Genomic DNA, 16,214 nt, shown 5'->3' on the forward strand with positions numbered 1-16,214 from the left:
ACAATAGACGTTGTTCAACGCACTTATGACCAAATTTTCAACAACATTACTTTCTCTACAACAAGAGGGCCTTCAAGATGTAATTTGTATCTGCAAACCAATTTTCAGCACCGTTTGTTACAACTCTTAATTCCAGAGATTTGACCAACATTGGATCAGTTTGACCAAGATTGACATTAACCCTTAGAGGTGACTTGGAGGAGGGCTGGACTTGTCATCTTGGTGGCAATTTTGTCTTATTCTTGGTCTTAGCATTGGATATTTCTCATTTTGATATGATTGTATAAGAGAAGGATTGTTGGGTTTTCCCCTAGCTAGTAGCCTAATTTTGGTGTCTCTTGTCTCTTTGTGATCTCTATATTTTCCTGAAAGATTGAACATTTGTATAACTGCTTGATGAAGAAGAAATGACAAGTAATAAGAAGACATCTAACATTCACAAGTAATTATCAATAAGAAAAATTAGGTGTTAAACATCACTAAACTCGGTTTTTCAACACTTGGTTGCTTCTACAGTTGCCACATACTTTTCCTCTGTTGTGGAATCTGATGGAACTGATTGTTTGTGTGACCTCCAAGTGACAACTCCTGAGCAACATAACCTGAAGTAGATACTCTATTTTCCTTATCTCCATCAAAATATGAATTAAAGTATCCAATCAAGCTGAATTCCTCTACCTTCGTATATTTGAGTCATTGAATGAACCATTTTTAAGATTTTCATGTTCATTCTTTCACCTACACGATTCTATTGACGATGTTGAATCTCATGCTAGTGAAGATAGTTTTCAAATTCATTTGAAGTATATTCTTTTCCATTATAAATACAAATAAAGCCAATATGATATTATGTATCATTTTCAATCCATGCATGAAAGTTCCAAAAGGCTCAGATTTATTCTTCAACAGATATACCCAACACATTATGGTGTATTTATCATATATTTATTTCCATTTGCAAAAGGAATAGGCCTAGGTACACACAAGTCAGAATGAATCAATTCAATCTTTCTATGTGCTCTAGAAATAGAATCATGAAATGGTTATTTGTTATGTTTTCCTAAGATAAAAGCATCACATTGCTTAAGTTTCCTTGGAATGGTTGGGAAACTAGTATCGTTTCTCTTCAATAAATGAAGATTGTCATAGTTCAGATGTCCAAATATTGCATGCCATAAAAGGCTAGATGTAAATGTACCTTCATTATACTAAGAGTTGTATGCATGGTTATGTGCATGAGAAGATGTTCCTTGCAACTCCAAGAGTCTTTCTTCTTCTATTCCTAGCATGACAAGTGAGTTGTCTGATGGTTTTCTCACTTCAACTTTTCCATCAAACATGTGAATGGAGTGTACTCGCTAGCAGAAGTGAACCAAGGACAACAATTTTTGTTGCAACTATGGGAGGTAGAGAACATCATGTAGAAGAAAGTCAAGGAGTCCAGGCAGTTTGAGCATGATGGTGCCAATTCTGGATGGCTTGAGTTTTGACTTTTTCACAAAGTAGACTGCTCCATCTACATTGTCACTGAAATCTTCAAAGAAATATTTTTTAAAGGTCATGTAGCAGGTTACACCTGTATGAAGCAACCAAGCATCTTTCCACGAAGAAAATTAATTATTAAACATGTCTTTAGTTACTCCAATATTGCAATGTGCCACAATATAATGAGTAGATTCAGGTGCTTTATCTTTCCCTAGATCTGGTGTTTTACCTTTCTCTTCATTTATTTCTTACTTTATTCTATCCCAAGAGAGCTTGCTTGTGGATGCATCATGTCCATTTTTGTTGCAATGTATACAATGAATATCATGTCTTTCTCCTTGGTAATGTTTGTCCCACTTGCCTCTGTTATTCTTCTTTCCATGTCTTCTTCTATCACCTCTTCCTCTAAAAGAATCGTGTGTGTGATTCTTCTCTTTCTATGCAAGGAACACAACTTCTTTAGAAAGACCGAGGAATTATCTTCCTCTTCCCAAAAAATTTCTCTCTTTCTACAAACATCTCCACAGGAGTGTCAAAAGTAATCTCTTTAAGTTGTCCACAAGCTTGTAATTATTTAAGAGAATATGTGGGATATAGTCATGATATAGTGCCTTGAAAAAAATTGTGAGAGGAACATCCATTTTAACTTTGGTGGCTTCTACATCATGCATAATAACTCTAATTTCAGAGGTTAGGGAAAGGGGATCATCATATTTCAATTATAGATTGAAGAGTTTGATCATTAGTTGGACTACCTCAAGCTCTGAGTGTGATTCATATAAGTCTTTCAACTTATTTAAAGCATTAAAAGCATTGGACATAATTGGTGCAATGTGATGACTCACCTCTTCATTTACTAATTCAACAATCAAGGCATAGGCCTTGTTGTTCTTGTTCTCCCATATGGAAAGCTCTTTGTATGATGTGGGATTTCCAGGCAGATTGTCATCTCCTCCTTCAGATTCTCCTTTCCATAGTTCATTGAAAATTAAGGTATTCTTTATCTTTTTGGACCATTCATGGTAGTTCTCTTTGCCAGTGAGAACTACTCCAACAATGGAGATGAGTGAATGCATCTCTACAAATTTTGAGTTGGGCCCTGAATAGTCAAAATACTTGCAGCAGTAGTCTTTGATAAAAAATCTAATATATCTCTACAAACAATAGAGACTCATCATACATCCTAGCTCCAATTCTCTTTAATCAAAATAACCCTAAAAAAAGTATGCAGGCTCTCGATCTCAAATAGCCTCTTTGATGTAAACCAACTCTCATATAAAATAAATCAACTCAATACACCAACGAGTATTCAACACAGATATAAATACAAACTTCACAATGCCAACACTCAACAACAATGCCAATGCCAATGCTCAACACCAAAGACAACACCAACCAATAATCACAGATAAATGCAGGGATGTTTAAACATAAGTAAACGTAGATTTAGTTACAGTACCACCATGGGCTTTCAAGTTGGACCCGAGTGATGAAATTTTGTCTACAACCTTGTTACAACATGCGCAATGTGTATCAACTGATGGAGGTCCTCAACCAGTGTGTATAGTGCATAAAATGACTACATAATCATTATAGTCATGCAGCAAAAGGAGAATTCGTTAAGGTCGATGAGGATGAATTTCAAATTTCCATAGTGCAAATGGATCTACCAAGGAAAGGAATAATAGAGGGACAAGTTAGACTAATAGAAAAGGAGTTACAGAGGAAAAAGGACGCCAAATTTGGGAATTGCAATCTTGCGCTCTAATACCGTGTCAAGCCAGGTATATGGTAACTCCAAAATATTTAAATTTTATATTAAGAAGAAAATTAATATATACACATAGGAGAGAGACCCTTGGGATTCACATTCCAAGGTCTCTTTATTTTCTTATTTTGTATTTACATATTTACACCATATTTTTCCAATCCCGGAGGATCAAGTGTCAACAATATATTAAGAACTAAAATCAAAACATAGCAACACATCATAGTATAAATTCAACCCCTAATCTGTGTGTGCATTTGTTCCATGAAAACCATGACCCAAGGTAAAAGGGTGATGTGTCATCTCATTCATGTATAGAATGTGGGAAGGGTGCTATAATGACATGTGTTATATCATATGATATATGTCCAACAACTATATGAGATCAAAAGGAGTCATATAGTATGAGTAAGTTATCAAGCCATATATGCCTAGTGTAAATAAGCTAAGGTGTTTTGGTTAAACATCAAAAAGTCAAATGGAGAATTACCTTTCTTCGAACAAGAGGAGATGTATAGCCTGTAACATGAAGCAAAAAGAAAACTTGTTAGAAATAGATGTTGAGGACCATGAAATGTGCAGGGGAGTAGGAAAAGACAAGAAATAAGCCATGTATTCCCCAACTAGAGAGTGATTATTTTCTACTGTTTTTTTGTGTTTAAATTGAGGTACATGAAAATTGTGTGTAATATGTATGCAAAAGATGGCCTTGAAACTAGTAACTTCATGAATCCATAAGATTGTAAGCTCATTGGCATCATCATAATCATTTTCATCGTCTTCATTATCATCTTCAACACCGCCATCATTGTTATCACTATTGTCATCATTAGCATTATCATCATAATCACCATGCATGTCATCGTCATCATCATCATCATGATTATCAACATTGTTGTCAATTGTTCATAATTATTAGCATCGTAAGAGATATCATCAACCCAAAAAAATGTGATGAGTGTTAGAAAAGGGTTGTCAGGACACATATGATATATGCATGAGAAATAAAAGGGTTGTTAGGACACATATGATATATGAAACATATGATCATCATCATCATCATCACCACCACCATTATCATTGTCATCATCCCCATCATCATCATTAATGTAATTTCTATCATCATTGTTGTGATTGTCGTCATGGACATCATGATCATTGACATCGTCATCATCATTCATGCCATTATTAGTGTCGATGATGACCTAGATGACAATGATAATAATAATGATCAAGTGATGATGACTTGGATGATGATGCCAAAGATAATGATTATGATTATGACAGTGACAACATTTAAAATTGGGAAGATTTTCTAAGGTCATTATCTCGTCATCATCATAATCATTATCTTCATCATCATCATCATCATCATTTTCGTTGTCATTGTAACCACCATCGTCTTTATCATCATTGTCATTATCATCATAATTGCCATTCATGTCATCATCATCATCTTCATTATCATCGTCGTAATGATTATTAGTATTGTCATGAATTGTTCATAATTTTCAATGTCATAAGAAATACCATCAGTGAAAAAAAAATGATGAGTGTTGGAAAATGGATTGAAAAGTAGACATAAAAATGGTTGCAACAATGGATGTAAAATTGGTTGCAAAAGTGGATTCAATACAAGTAGATTCAAACAATATGTAAAACCTGACACAAAAGTGGATGCAAAAAAATATGCAATAGTCAATACAAACTTGGACACAAAATATGATGCAAACGTAGATGCAAAAGTCGATGCAAACATGGGTGCAATAGTAGGTGAAAAACATGGCACAAATTGTGGTGAAACAAAAGTGGATGCAGAAAAGGACATAAACTTGGATGCAAAAAGGAGGCAGACTTGGATGCAAAATAAGATGCAAGAAATTATATAAACATGGACGCAAACATGGGTGCAACAATGGACACAAAATTAGATGCAAAAGTGGATGCAAAAACATACACAATATTCGATGCAAACTTGCACACAAAATAAGATGCAAATGTGGATGCAAAAGTAGACCCAACTGTGGGTGCAATGGTAGATGAAAAACATGGCACAAATTATGGCACAACAAAATTAGATGCAAAAGTGGATGAAATAGTAGGAACAAAGAAGATGCAAACTTGGATGCAATAGAAGTAGATGAAAAAGTAGATATAAAACAAGGCACAAAATTTGATACATAAACCTGACACAAAAGTGGATGCAAAAAAAGATGCATTATTTGATGCAAAAGTAGAAGCAAATGTGGGTACAACAGTAGATGCAAAACATGGCGCAAATTATGGCACAACAAAAGTGGATGCAATGATAGATGTGAAAAAGGAAGCAAATTTTGATGCAAAAGAAGATGCAAAAAGGGATGCAAAAGTGGATGTAAACATGGGTGCAACATTGGATGCAAAATTGGATACAAAAGTGGATGCAATAGAAGTTGATGCAAAACAAGATGAAAATTGAATACAAAAATGGATGCAAAAATAGATGCAAAAGTAAATGCAAACATAGATGCAAATGGGGATGTGAACATGGATGAAAAATTAGAAGCAAAAGTGGGTGCAAAGGTAGGTGCAAATTGTGTCACAACAAAAGTGGATGCAATAGTGGACACAATAATGAATGCAATAGAAGATGCAAATGTGGATGTAGAACAAGATGCAAAAGTAGATGCAACAAAAGTAGATGAAAAAATAGATGCAAAACTAGGCACAAACCTCGACACAAAACTTGGTGCAAAGGGGGATGCAAAAAAGGATGCAAAAAATGAAGCAAAAGTTTCAAAAGTTGATGCAAGTGTAGGCACAAAAAAATGGATGTAATAGAGGATGCAAAAGTAGGTGAAACAAATTAGGTGTCAAACTTGACACAAAACCTGGCACAAAACTTGGTGCAAAGGATGGCGCAAAACTTGGTGCAAAACCTAGTGCAAAACCTCATGCAACACTTGGTGCTAAATTTGGTGCAAGACTTGGTGCAAAACTCGATGCAATTTTTGCATCAAGTTTTGCACCATATTTGATAAATGGATGCAAATAGCACCAAAAATGGGCTCCAAATGCAAAAAAGGAAGGAAAAAGGGATGTTAATCACAGGGTTTTGTTGTAGTGACACTTCCTTCCATACTGCGGCAAAAATGACCCCATTTATGGCACTTTATGGATATCATCCACCATCCATCACATCATCTTTAAGATAAAATTCTAAGGTTCAAGCAGTGGAATATCACATCGACCATCAACAACAAGTTCTCCAACTCTTAAAGGATAACCTCACTGTGGCATAGAGTCGAATGAAACAACAGGCAGATCAACATCGTAATGAAAGAAGTTTTGATGTAGGCGACTGGGTATTTTTACGGCTACAACCATACAAACAAATGTCCCTCAAGAAAGCTAAGAAGGATAATAAATTATCACCAAAGTACTATGGTCCTTACAAGGTGTTACAAAAGATTGGTACTATGGAATACAAATTGGAGCTTCCTGAATCTTCCCAAGTGCACCTAGTTTTCCATGTTTCATGCTTAAAGAAGGTTAGAGGTGACAAGCTCCTAGTCCAAACAATATTGCCGAAACTTGACGAGGAAGGAAAAATCATATTGGAACCTCAAGAAATCACGGAAAGAAGAACCCAACAGCTACAAAAACGATCAATTTCAAAGTATCTCATCAAGTGGAATAACATACGCATTGAAGATTCCACATGGGAGTATGAGAATTTTATACAAAAGCATCCAGAACTACTCAAGCATTGAGGAGAACACTTTTTTGAAGTAAAGGGGCATGTTAGGTCCCTATACTACTAGTGTAGCCCCTTATTGTTATTAGTGCAACCCCCTTATTGTATTAATGTGGCCATGTAGTCCCCATATTGTTATTATTGTGCCCCATATAAACCCACTATTGTTATTGTTGTGCCCTTACAATATTATTGTTATGTACGCTCTTATTATATTGTGACCCCTTAGACTCTTATATATAGAAAGGAGGTCTTGCCATTTGTATCATCGAAGAATTGTTCATTTGTGTAATGTAAAGGAGGTTGCCCTCTCGAAGAGACTAATTTTGAAGTCGTTGATTTATCTCTCATTCTATTTTGTGAGTTGGTTGCATAACAGTGTGTCTAGGTTTAGAAATCCAGGTGGAAACATCTTCAAGGATTTAAGAGTCCAAGAAAACTTATCTTTCTCTAGTTGCTATTGATTCCAAATGGTGAATCTAGCTTTGAGCTTCAGGGGGTGTGAGCGAGTGGGAGTTTGCAGCGGGCTCTTGGGCTTTTTTCTAGGATCGATTACATCCCTGGGTGCCATGACCACCCCCAACATGTCTACTCTGTATTTTTTGTTGCTGCATATCTAACTGAGATACATCGTACATATCTAACTGAGATAGATTGGCCCTATGGTTTACACAAGGATAGTTCATGACAAAGACATGAAAGTGATTGCGTTGCAAAGTCTTAGCCAAATGCAAGTTAAGGAGTCGAGAAGACAGGATGGTCAAAGTTAACCATAGGGCTAGGAGGAACAAACCACAGGAAGAAGGGCGACACCAACTGGAGCGGATTGAGGGCTTCAAAGGAATAGGATCGATGTCTCAGAGGGACACCAAAACACATGTACAATTGAAAGAATAGTAGTACAACCCAAGCCAAACATAAATGCGTCTAAGCCCACACTAGAATTCAAACGTAAAGCCAAAATAGAAATTGACAGGGATATGTATAAAATAAAGAATTACCCAAAAGAACACGACAAATGTTGAATGCAGGGACTCGAGGAAGGCTATAGAGTGAGGAGTATTGAAGGAACAAGGGATGACCAAGGAGTTGGAACCTATAACTATGATAATGCCTCCTCACTTTGCTATTGTCTGGTACTAGGAGCTCTCCTCTCCAACACAATGCATACCCCCCAACAGATGAAATACAAGGCCAAGATGACAAATTTTCCTTCCAAATTCATTCCATTAAAGATGACATGGATACCTAAAATTAGCTATAAAATGATCGACGGTCCTCCCAACACTTCAATTTCCCCAAGCCAATCCTCCTCCCACAAAGGGCTTGACTTATTCCTTTCTCCCCGACACAATAGATAAACAAACTAACCTAAAGTCACCTTCTTGCTATACCCTATAGAGCCTATATTCATTATTGATCACATGCTTATACATACATAAAAACAACCACAATACCTTAATATTTAATATCTTTTTAACTACAAAATAATAGACTCTTCCTCTAATCCCATTACTCTTAAAAAAAACACATTATCTCAAACATAATTCCAAATATAAGATATACTAAAAAATAATAAAATTTAATTAATTAATTAAAATATGTACATACCTATTAAAAAAAACTCTCAAATTTTTTGCTTTATTAAACTTTTACATTTACAAGTTATTATAATATTAAAAAAAAATGAATATAAATATGTATTTATATTTATACCATGTTATATAAAATTCTATTAAAATAAATCTCTATCTTTACCACATCTAATGTGTATCTACGGAATCAATCACCACAATAAAACAATAGTAACCGTGGCATGTGTAGTTTTCGATGGCTACAAAACCCAGCACGGGTTGATCGCGTTACTTGATATAAAGCGGATTTAAACGTAAACAAAACATTGCATATATTTCATAGTAGAATTACAATTTAATTAATATTTTTTTTCTTTTTTAAACTTGGAAATAAATTTAGGAGGAGATTGTGATTTTTTATAATCCCGTCCCTGTGTGGCAGGAGCTACACCTCCGCATCATCGAACATCAATTCCGATATCCACATCGTTTCTTATCGAGTATATAGCTTATACCATATGACCGTAGGCCATACTTCTTGAACAATGTGAAACGCTAGATGGTTCTCGAGAAATGATACACAATTACATTAGATGATTCTGGATGGATAAGCTCAAATAACAATAATACGGCAAAGTGAGAATTGACATCTTGCTTTCAGAATGCTCTGGAGCTTACACCTGTATCCTGCGAGCATTTGAGAATCCTCTGGAACCTGCCTTATGGAGTCCACTAGACTGTTCTTCCTTGTCTTATAAAAATAGAAACTAACATCTCTTCTGTATAATCCGAGATCGATCTTGAAATCGAAACACTGAAATCAGAGTGTTGTATTTCTGTATTCATTCCAATCGCATATATTGCAGTAATTCATTACTAGTTGAAAATGTCGATAATTCCCAGCTTTTTCGGCAGGAGATCATTCGATCCCTTCTCTTTGGAAGTATGGGATCCTTTCCAAGCATTCACAGATCTGGCCACAGGGGGGCCATCCGGGCAATTTGTAAAGGAAACTTCTGCCGTAGCCAATACTCAGATCGACTGGAAGGAAACGCCAGAGGCGCACATTTTCAAAGCTGATCTTCCAGGTTTGAAGAAGGAAGAGGTGAAAATAGAGTTGGAAGAGGGCCAAAGAGTTCTGCAGATAAGCGGTGAGCGCAGCAAAGAAGAAGAGCACAAGAATGACAAATGGCACCGCATTGAGCGATCGCGTGGAAAATTCCTTCGGCGTTTCCGGCTGCCGGAGAATGTGAAGGTGGAAGAGATAAAGGCGAGCATGGAAAACGGGGTGCTGACAGTGACAGTGCCGAAACAGCCTGAACCCCAACCTCCGCAACCCAAATCCATCGAGATCTCTGGCTGACCTCTCACGCGGTATGAAGATGTCATACTAGACCTGCTGTAGCCGTAGAGGAAGGTTACATAATGTGTAGATGTGTGTAGGAAGCGGTTCTCCGTCATCCCAGTTGTTCCATCGATTACAATGTGCTTGTATGTGTTCTATGTCCTTTAATAGAAGGAGACGCAGGTTCAGGCTTTTAACTGTGATGCCTAAAAGGTTTTCATTTTTGAACTCGCATGTTCAGAGCTATCAAACAATATGAACGATAAAACACCCGCAGTTTGATCGCATATTAATAGAGTTTTGTAAATTTGAATGTTTCCACGGGCTTCTCTATTTCGAGCGATAGCTAATGAAAAGAACTCTATGTTTCATATGTATTCCTACAAATTCATAGCCAATGAGAAGAACTCTATATAATGAATATGTATTCCTACAAATTGATAGCCAATGAGAAGAACTCTATATAATGAATGTGGAAAGAAATTTTACAATACTCGAGTTTTATATTTAAATCATTCTAAAATGTGTTTTGTTTTTCCAAATGTATATGATCTAAAATAAAAACTTGAGGTTTATGGTCACTTTTTATCTACGTAGGTTTAAGAAGCATACATAAACCTTTCTTTTAATATTCCTTTCTTTTCTTTAACATATTTAATGTTTTTTTTTTCCTCCCTCTTTTTTCAAATATAAATATAAGGGTCCTCCCTCTTTTTGTCAAATATAAGGGTCCTCCCTCATAAGGGTCCTCCCTCATAAGGGTCCTCCCTCTTTTCGTCAAATATAAGGGTCCTCCCTCTTTTCGTCAAATATAAGGGTCCTCCCTCATAAGGGTCCTCCCTCTTTTCTCAAATATTTGAGGGTGAAAATAAGGTTGTTTTATTATTATTATTATTCCTTTTTCTAGATTTTTCTCAATTTTTTTCCCTTTTCTAGATTTTTTTCTTTTTTTTTTCCCTTTCCTAGATTTTTCTCGAGATTTTCCGGAAAGCGGATTTTATATGACACTTTGTTGCACCAAGAGAGGTGCTCTCCCATTTCCATGCTTTTGAAAACCGGCACTTGTCCTCAGAACCCCTATCCCTACAAGATGTCGAAATATGATTGTAAATTCAAATATAACCATCTGTAGGGAAAACCGCGTCTGCTTCTTCATTAAATGTGATGCCAACTAAGGGTAAGTGGAATATGTATCTGTCCCAAATTATGATTGTAAATTCAAATATAACCATCTGTAGGGAAAACCGCGTCTGCTTCTTCATTAAATGTGATGCCAACTAAGGGTAAGTGGAATATGTATCTGTCCCAAATTTCTGCCTGACCACCACGGAGATCCAGAATCCAAATGGGGAAAAGTTCGAGGGGGTCCCAACCCTTCATGATCTGCAAGAAACACTATATATTTCTAGAGTTTAAATGTTCAGTAATACCTTTGGGGAGGTGTTTATCTCCGGCAATTCCATAAACGCTATCCCTTCCAATCAGTGACGTCCTGCCTGAGCCAATGTATGATGCTAATTTTGCGCGTCTTGCATCCTGTTTGATCCAGTCGAAAGGGTCTCTGTTTTTAAGGTATTTTCCCCAATGATATCATTCCAAAAGCCACATCCAGAGATAGCCCACCATAAGCTCATGGACAGTAGAACCCAATCGAAGAATTCAGTGGTTTTGATACCGCATACTCCAAATTCGGTTTTGATACCGCATACTCCAAATTCTATCCTCCTGGATAAAGTATCCATGTTAACTGAAAGTATCTTCCTACCTTCCGTAGCACCTAACCATATCCATTTTCGGATCGCCATTTTCAACGACTTCAGCCTGCCCACCCAAAAATCGCTTGCAAACAGAGCAGGGTCAACACAGGTCTCAATCACCCAAAAATCGCTTGCAAACAGAGCACGGTCAACACAGGTCTCAATCCATGTTTTCCGGATCAAGGTCGCATAAACCTGGATCGTCTTGCCAAGTGTGGTTAAATTTGAAGGGAAATCCGGATCCCACCTGTTCCTCGCGCCACTGCAATATAATGGGGGCATGGTCCGAAATGACTGCCGGGGAAACTTTAGATCTAATAAGGCCCAGGACCTCGATCAAGTTCTCGTGAATGAGAAATCTATGAGTCTTTTGGCAATGTTGAAAGGAGATGCTCTTCCATTCTTCCATGTCGGGATCAAAGGATTAGGGCAAATATCCACAAGGCTGTTTTCTGAGAACAGATCTGCAAAATATGTGCCCATTGGGTCCAGCCTGCATCTGGGACTCCAAATTTCATCTGGGATCAGCAAAATATTGTACCGCTCTCCTGGAGCCAGACCCCGGGCAAAACAGGCAAAGAAGAAACGCACCAATCACCGCCAAAGCTTATGTAGAGTGGACCAAGATTTGGTATAGGAGACATAAGTCAAAGATATAAATAAACCATTTGATGCCACCTGAGTGGACCAAGATTTGGTATTGGAGACATAAGTCAAAGATATAAATAAACCATTTGATGCCACCTGTCAAAGAACCCCAATTCCCTGGAGTAGAATGTCCAATATAAAAAACAACCCAGTCAACCAAAACAAAGCATGGGCCTTAAGAAGGTCATTAGTTCATCTCTTTGTTATGTTTTTCTTTTGGGTTATGTTTTTTTGTTCGTTCTGGTTTTGAATTTGTATTATTTTAGATGTATTTTTTTAAATGTTTATTTAGTTTAAAAAAGGTTATGAGCCCCTACGCTGGTCAGGTATTATAGTGTTTTTTTTCCTTCTTCTGTTGTAAAATATTATTGTCGAATTTGTTTTTTTTAATAAAATTATATTATTTTGATTAACTTTATAATATTTTTTTTTTAATAAAATTATATTATTTTGATTAAGTTTATAATATTTTGTTTTAGTTAGTTTAATCTATAGAAATTTGGACTTTAAATTTTATTATTTACATAATACCCAGTTGAATTATTTTTATAAGTTTTTTAATAAATTTTTATATTATATAAATTTATTTTAACTAAATGTTATTGTATCACCAAAAAAGCGTAGGTATTATAGTGTTTTTTTTCCTTCTTCTGTTGTAAAATATTATTGTTGATTTTTTTTATAATTAAAATTATATTATTTTGATTAACTTTATAATATTTTGTTTTAGTTAGTTTAATCTATAAAAATTTGAACTTTAAATTTTTATTACTTACATAATACCCAGTTGAATTATTTTTATAAGTTTTTTTAATAAAATTTTATATTATATAAATTTATTTTATAAAAGATATAACAATTAAAAATTTAATTTTCATTAACTAAATGTTATTGTATTACGAAAACAATTTCTTTTAAGTATGATATTTGCTTTTCAATATTAATTAATTAATTTTTTTTTACAATTATTTAACTAAAATAAATAATAAAAATTTATTATTTTAAATAAAAATTTAATTGCAATGCACATTATTATAATAACAATTTAAAATGAATTTGACATTGTAACAACCATGTGAGTCATGCAAGCATCTTTTACCTATTGCTCTAGCGTTACCCACCACCTCAAAATCACCATATTCCATGCCACTTCGTGCTCTCACATCCTTGCCTCATCATTTTTCTACGCACAAAACATTATAACCATAAGACAAAAGTGAAAAATGACTTTGCTACGATTGTTTCTTGTGAAAGATATAAATTTACTTATTATTTAAAGAGACATTTGTGGTCAATAGCTCTTCTTCCTTTGCTATGCATGTGATTTTTGGTATTTTTCCATTATGATTTGTTATAGTTTTTAATTTATTGTATTTGTTCACACTTTCTATGTAGATATATAATTATAATTTAGTATTAAATTAAATGGTTTGAAATTTATTTTTGTGTAGTTTTATTTGTTTGAGAATAATAATAATTTAATGTTGAATTGAATGGTTTGAATAGAAATTTAATGTTAAATTGAGTGGTTTGAATTTGTAAATGGTTTAAATTTAATAAATATTTGAATTTGATTTTTTTTTTTTTTCTTTATGTGTCAAAGAGACACTAATTTATAACATATATTTGTTTTTCAAGAAGTTCTCTTTATCTAGTAAAATTATTACCTCTAACTTTTTTAATTTTTGGTAGTAAAATTATTACCCTTGACTTTTTTAATTTTTGGTAGTAAAATTATTACCCCCAACTTTTTAAATTTTTGGTTTAGAGTATTTTTAGATTTTTTATGATTTCAATGATGAAAGAACATGGTATACAATATAAGAGTTTGTTATTTAAGATTATGGGTTCCTTCAATTTCACATAAAAACCTCTTTATCATTTCAATTCTCTAATTATCACGGTGGGTATAAAAATTAACAAGCACTTCTTAAGATTATATTTTTTATTTATTTTTAGGGTTATGTAAAATTTTCTATTAACCATGAATATTGCTATGGAAAATGACTATTATGTGTAGTTACTTTTTCTCTCCTCCAATGGTTGCATTGCATGTAATATGTCATCAAATATTACATTAACATCTTCATAATTAGAATGCTCCCTTTCAAGGTTAACCATTGACAATTTGTTGTTCATAGTAGTTTGTAAATTGAATAAATCAAAATAGCCTTTAAACCAACTATTCCTTTTGGTTTTGTTTCTTTGATGCACATAAATACTTGACTAGGAAAAAAACATATTTTAAAAGGGGTGGAAGAGGAGAGGCATGCTCTAGCATGTTGAGTCTCAAAAGAAGCAAAAGTAGTATTCGCCTCTAGCTACTATCTCGATTCATAATTTTTCTCATATAAACTTTTCATTAGATGGAGTGATGGTTTTCCCTTTGGTACCCTAGCTGGTTCTTCTGGCCCATTGTGGCTCATATTTCTCCCTGCCATCTTATTTCACCATCCCTTGCTAAACCTCTACCAAATTGCTCTACAAAAATAAGAATTTAACATAACAATATTCAATATTATAAAGTCTTTAAGTTCATTATTTCCATTAAATTACTTCTTGTGTATCTCATTGTCCCATCATTCTAGATATTCAACCAAAATTAACCATGTTTATCATGACTCCATTTTCCCTTAAAATTATGAAAGAAACTTTATTCTTTAGTCACTTGTCAATGAGATTTTAAAGAAAATTTATATCAAAACTCCTCAAGACCAATTCCATGTCTAATAACATCATCTTCAAATTTTCAAAAAAAAATAGCTACAAAGAAAAACAAAACCTTATTTGAACAAAACATAACATACTGAAACTACTAAATAGAAATAATTTCAACAAAACAATTACACAATGCTAAAAGAGTCAAAGACATACATACTTGTAATGCTTTTAATATAGAACTTTTTTCCAAAAATAATCATATGATTGGTAAAATTGAAATTTATCATAAGTCAAATTCCACTTGGAATATAAAGAAAAATATCCCAATCTATGCTCCTTGCCTTCCTCAAGTGTCATGCATCTTCAAAAACCTTTTTAGAGGATGGTTTCATCATCTTTCCCCAGTGTTATGCATCCCCAATGACTTGTTTACGAGATGGGTTGACTACTTGTAGGCCACCAAATTTTGGGTCCTAACTCTATCTTTGTCGATAGGGCAATAATATTTAACAATAATGTTGCAAAACACATGTGAATATGATAGAATACATCTTCTTCTCCTAAACATCCAAAATAGATCTATATTGTCATGCCAAATGTAGTAACCTCGAGCATCTCCAACATCACTACTACACGGAGGGGTCTTTTAAGACAATTAAATTAAATTTTAATTGTCTCAATAAAAAATTTAGGAGAAAGAGATTTGCACAAAATTTAAGACAAATTGAAAGGAAAATTTTAATTGTCTTAATAAAAAATTTAAGACAAAAAGAGGTTTGGGAAATATTAAAGACAAATGGAAAGGAACTTTGTCAAAATTTAAGAAAAAAGTAACTCTCTGTCGCAGACAGCCAGTTGGGCCACTTGTTATTTATAGAACGTTAATGGAAATAGGTATCGCTCCACTTAGGCCTCATGCTTTGTTGTTGGTTTAGTCATTTCCTACAGAAGCGAGGTGAACTGAAACCATGGGGCATGGAGTTAATTTGGGCAAGGGTTTTGCATCCTAGTGACTCATACAAAGTGTTGATTTACCCTGTTGTTGGTTCAACCATTTCCTGGAGAAGTGGGGTGAATTCATTTCCTAGAGAAGCGGGTTAAATCGAAACCATAGAGCATGGAGTTTTGCAGGGGCAAGGGTTTTGCATCCCAGTGACTCATACCAAGTACTGATTTCCCCTGTCACTAGTTAATCCATTTCCTGGAGAAGCAGGGTGGATTGAAACAAGGCATGTGGAGT

General features: G+C 34.6%; 1 protein-coding gene across 1 annotated transcript; it reads left to right on the forward strand.

Moving 5' to 3' along the window:
• Positions 1-9,201: 9,201 nt before the first annotated feature.
• LOC149241323 (17.8 kDa class I heat shock protein-like) lies at positions 9,202-10,184 on the forward strand. Its single transcript, XM_089373932.1, has one exon. It carries the CDS (start codon positions 9,450-9,452, stop codon positions 9,924-9,926), a length of 477 nt encoding a protein of 158 aa, XP_089230058.1. The 5' UTR covers positions 9,202-9,449; the 3' UTR covers positions 9,927-10,184.
• Positions 10,185-16,214: the final 6,030 nt, after the last annotated feature.

Source organism: Pinus tabuliformis, chromosome 8 (assembly GCF_031772625.1).
Source record: "Pinus tabuliformis cultivar Carrire ecotype Pingquan chromosome 8, CPIR1, whole genome shotgun sequence".
Classification (NCBI taxonomy): Eukaryota; Viridiplantae; Streptophyta; class Pinopsida; order Pinales; family Pinaceae; genus Pinus; species Pinus tabuliformis.

What these genes read in the sequence shown, in the direction of transcription:
- LOC149241323 (XM_089373932.1), top strand. Translation starts at nt 9,450, where the DNA reads ATGTCGATAATTCCCAGCTTTTTCGGCAGGAGATCATTCGATCCCTTC.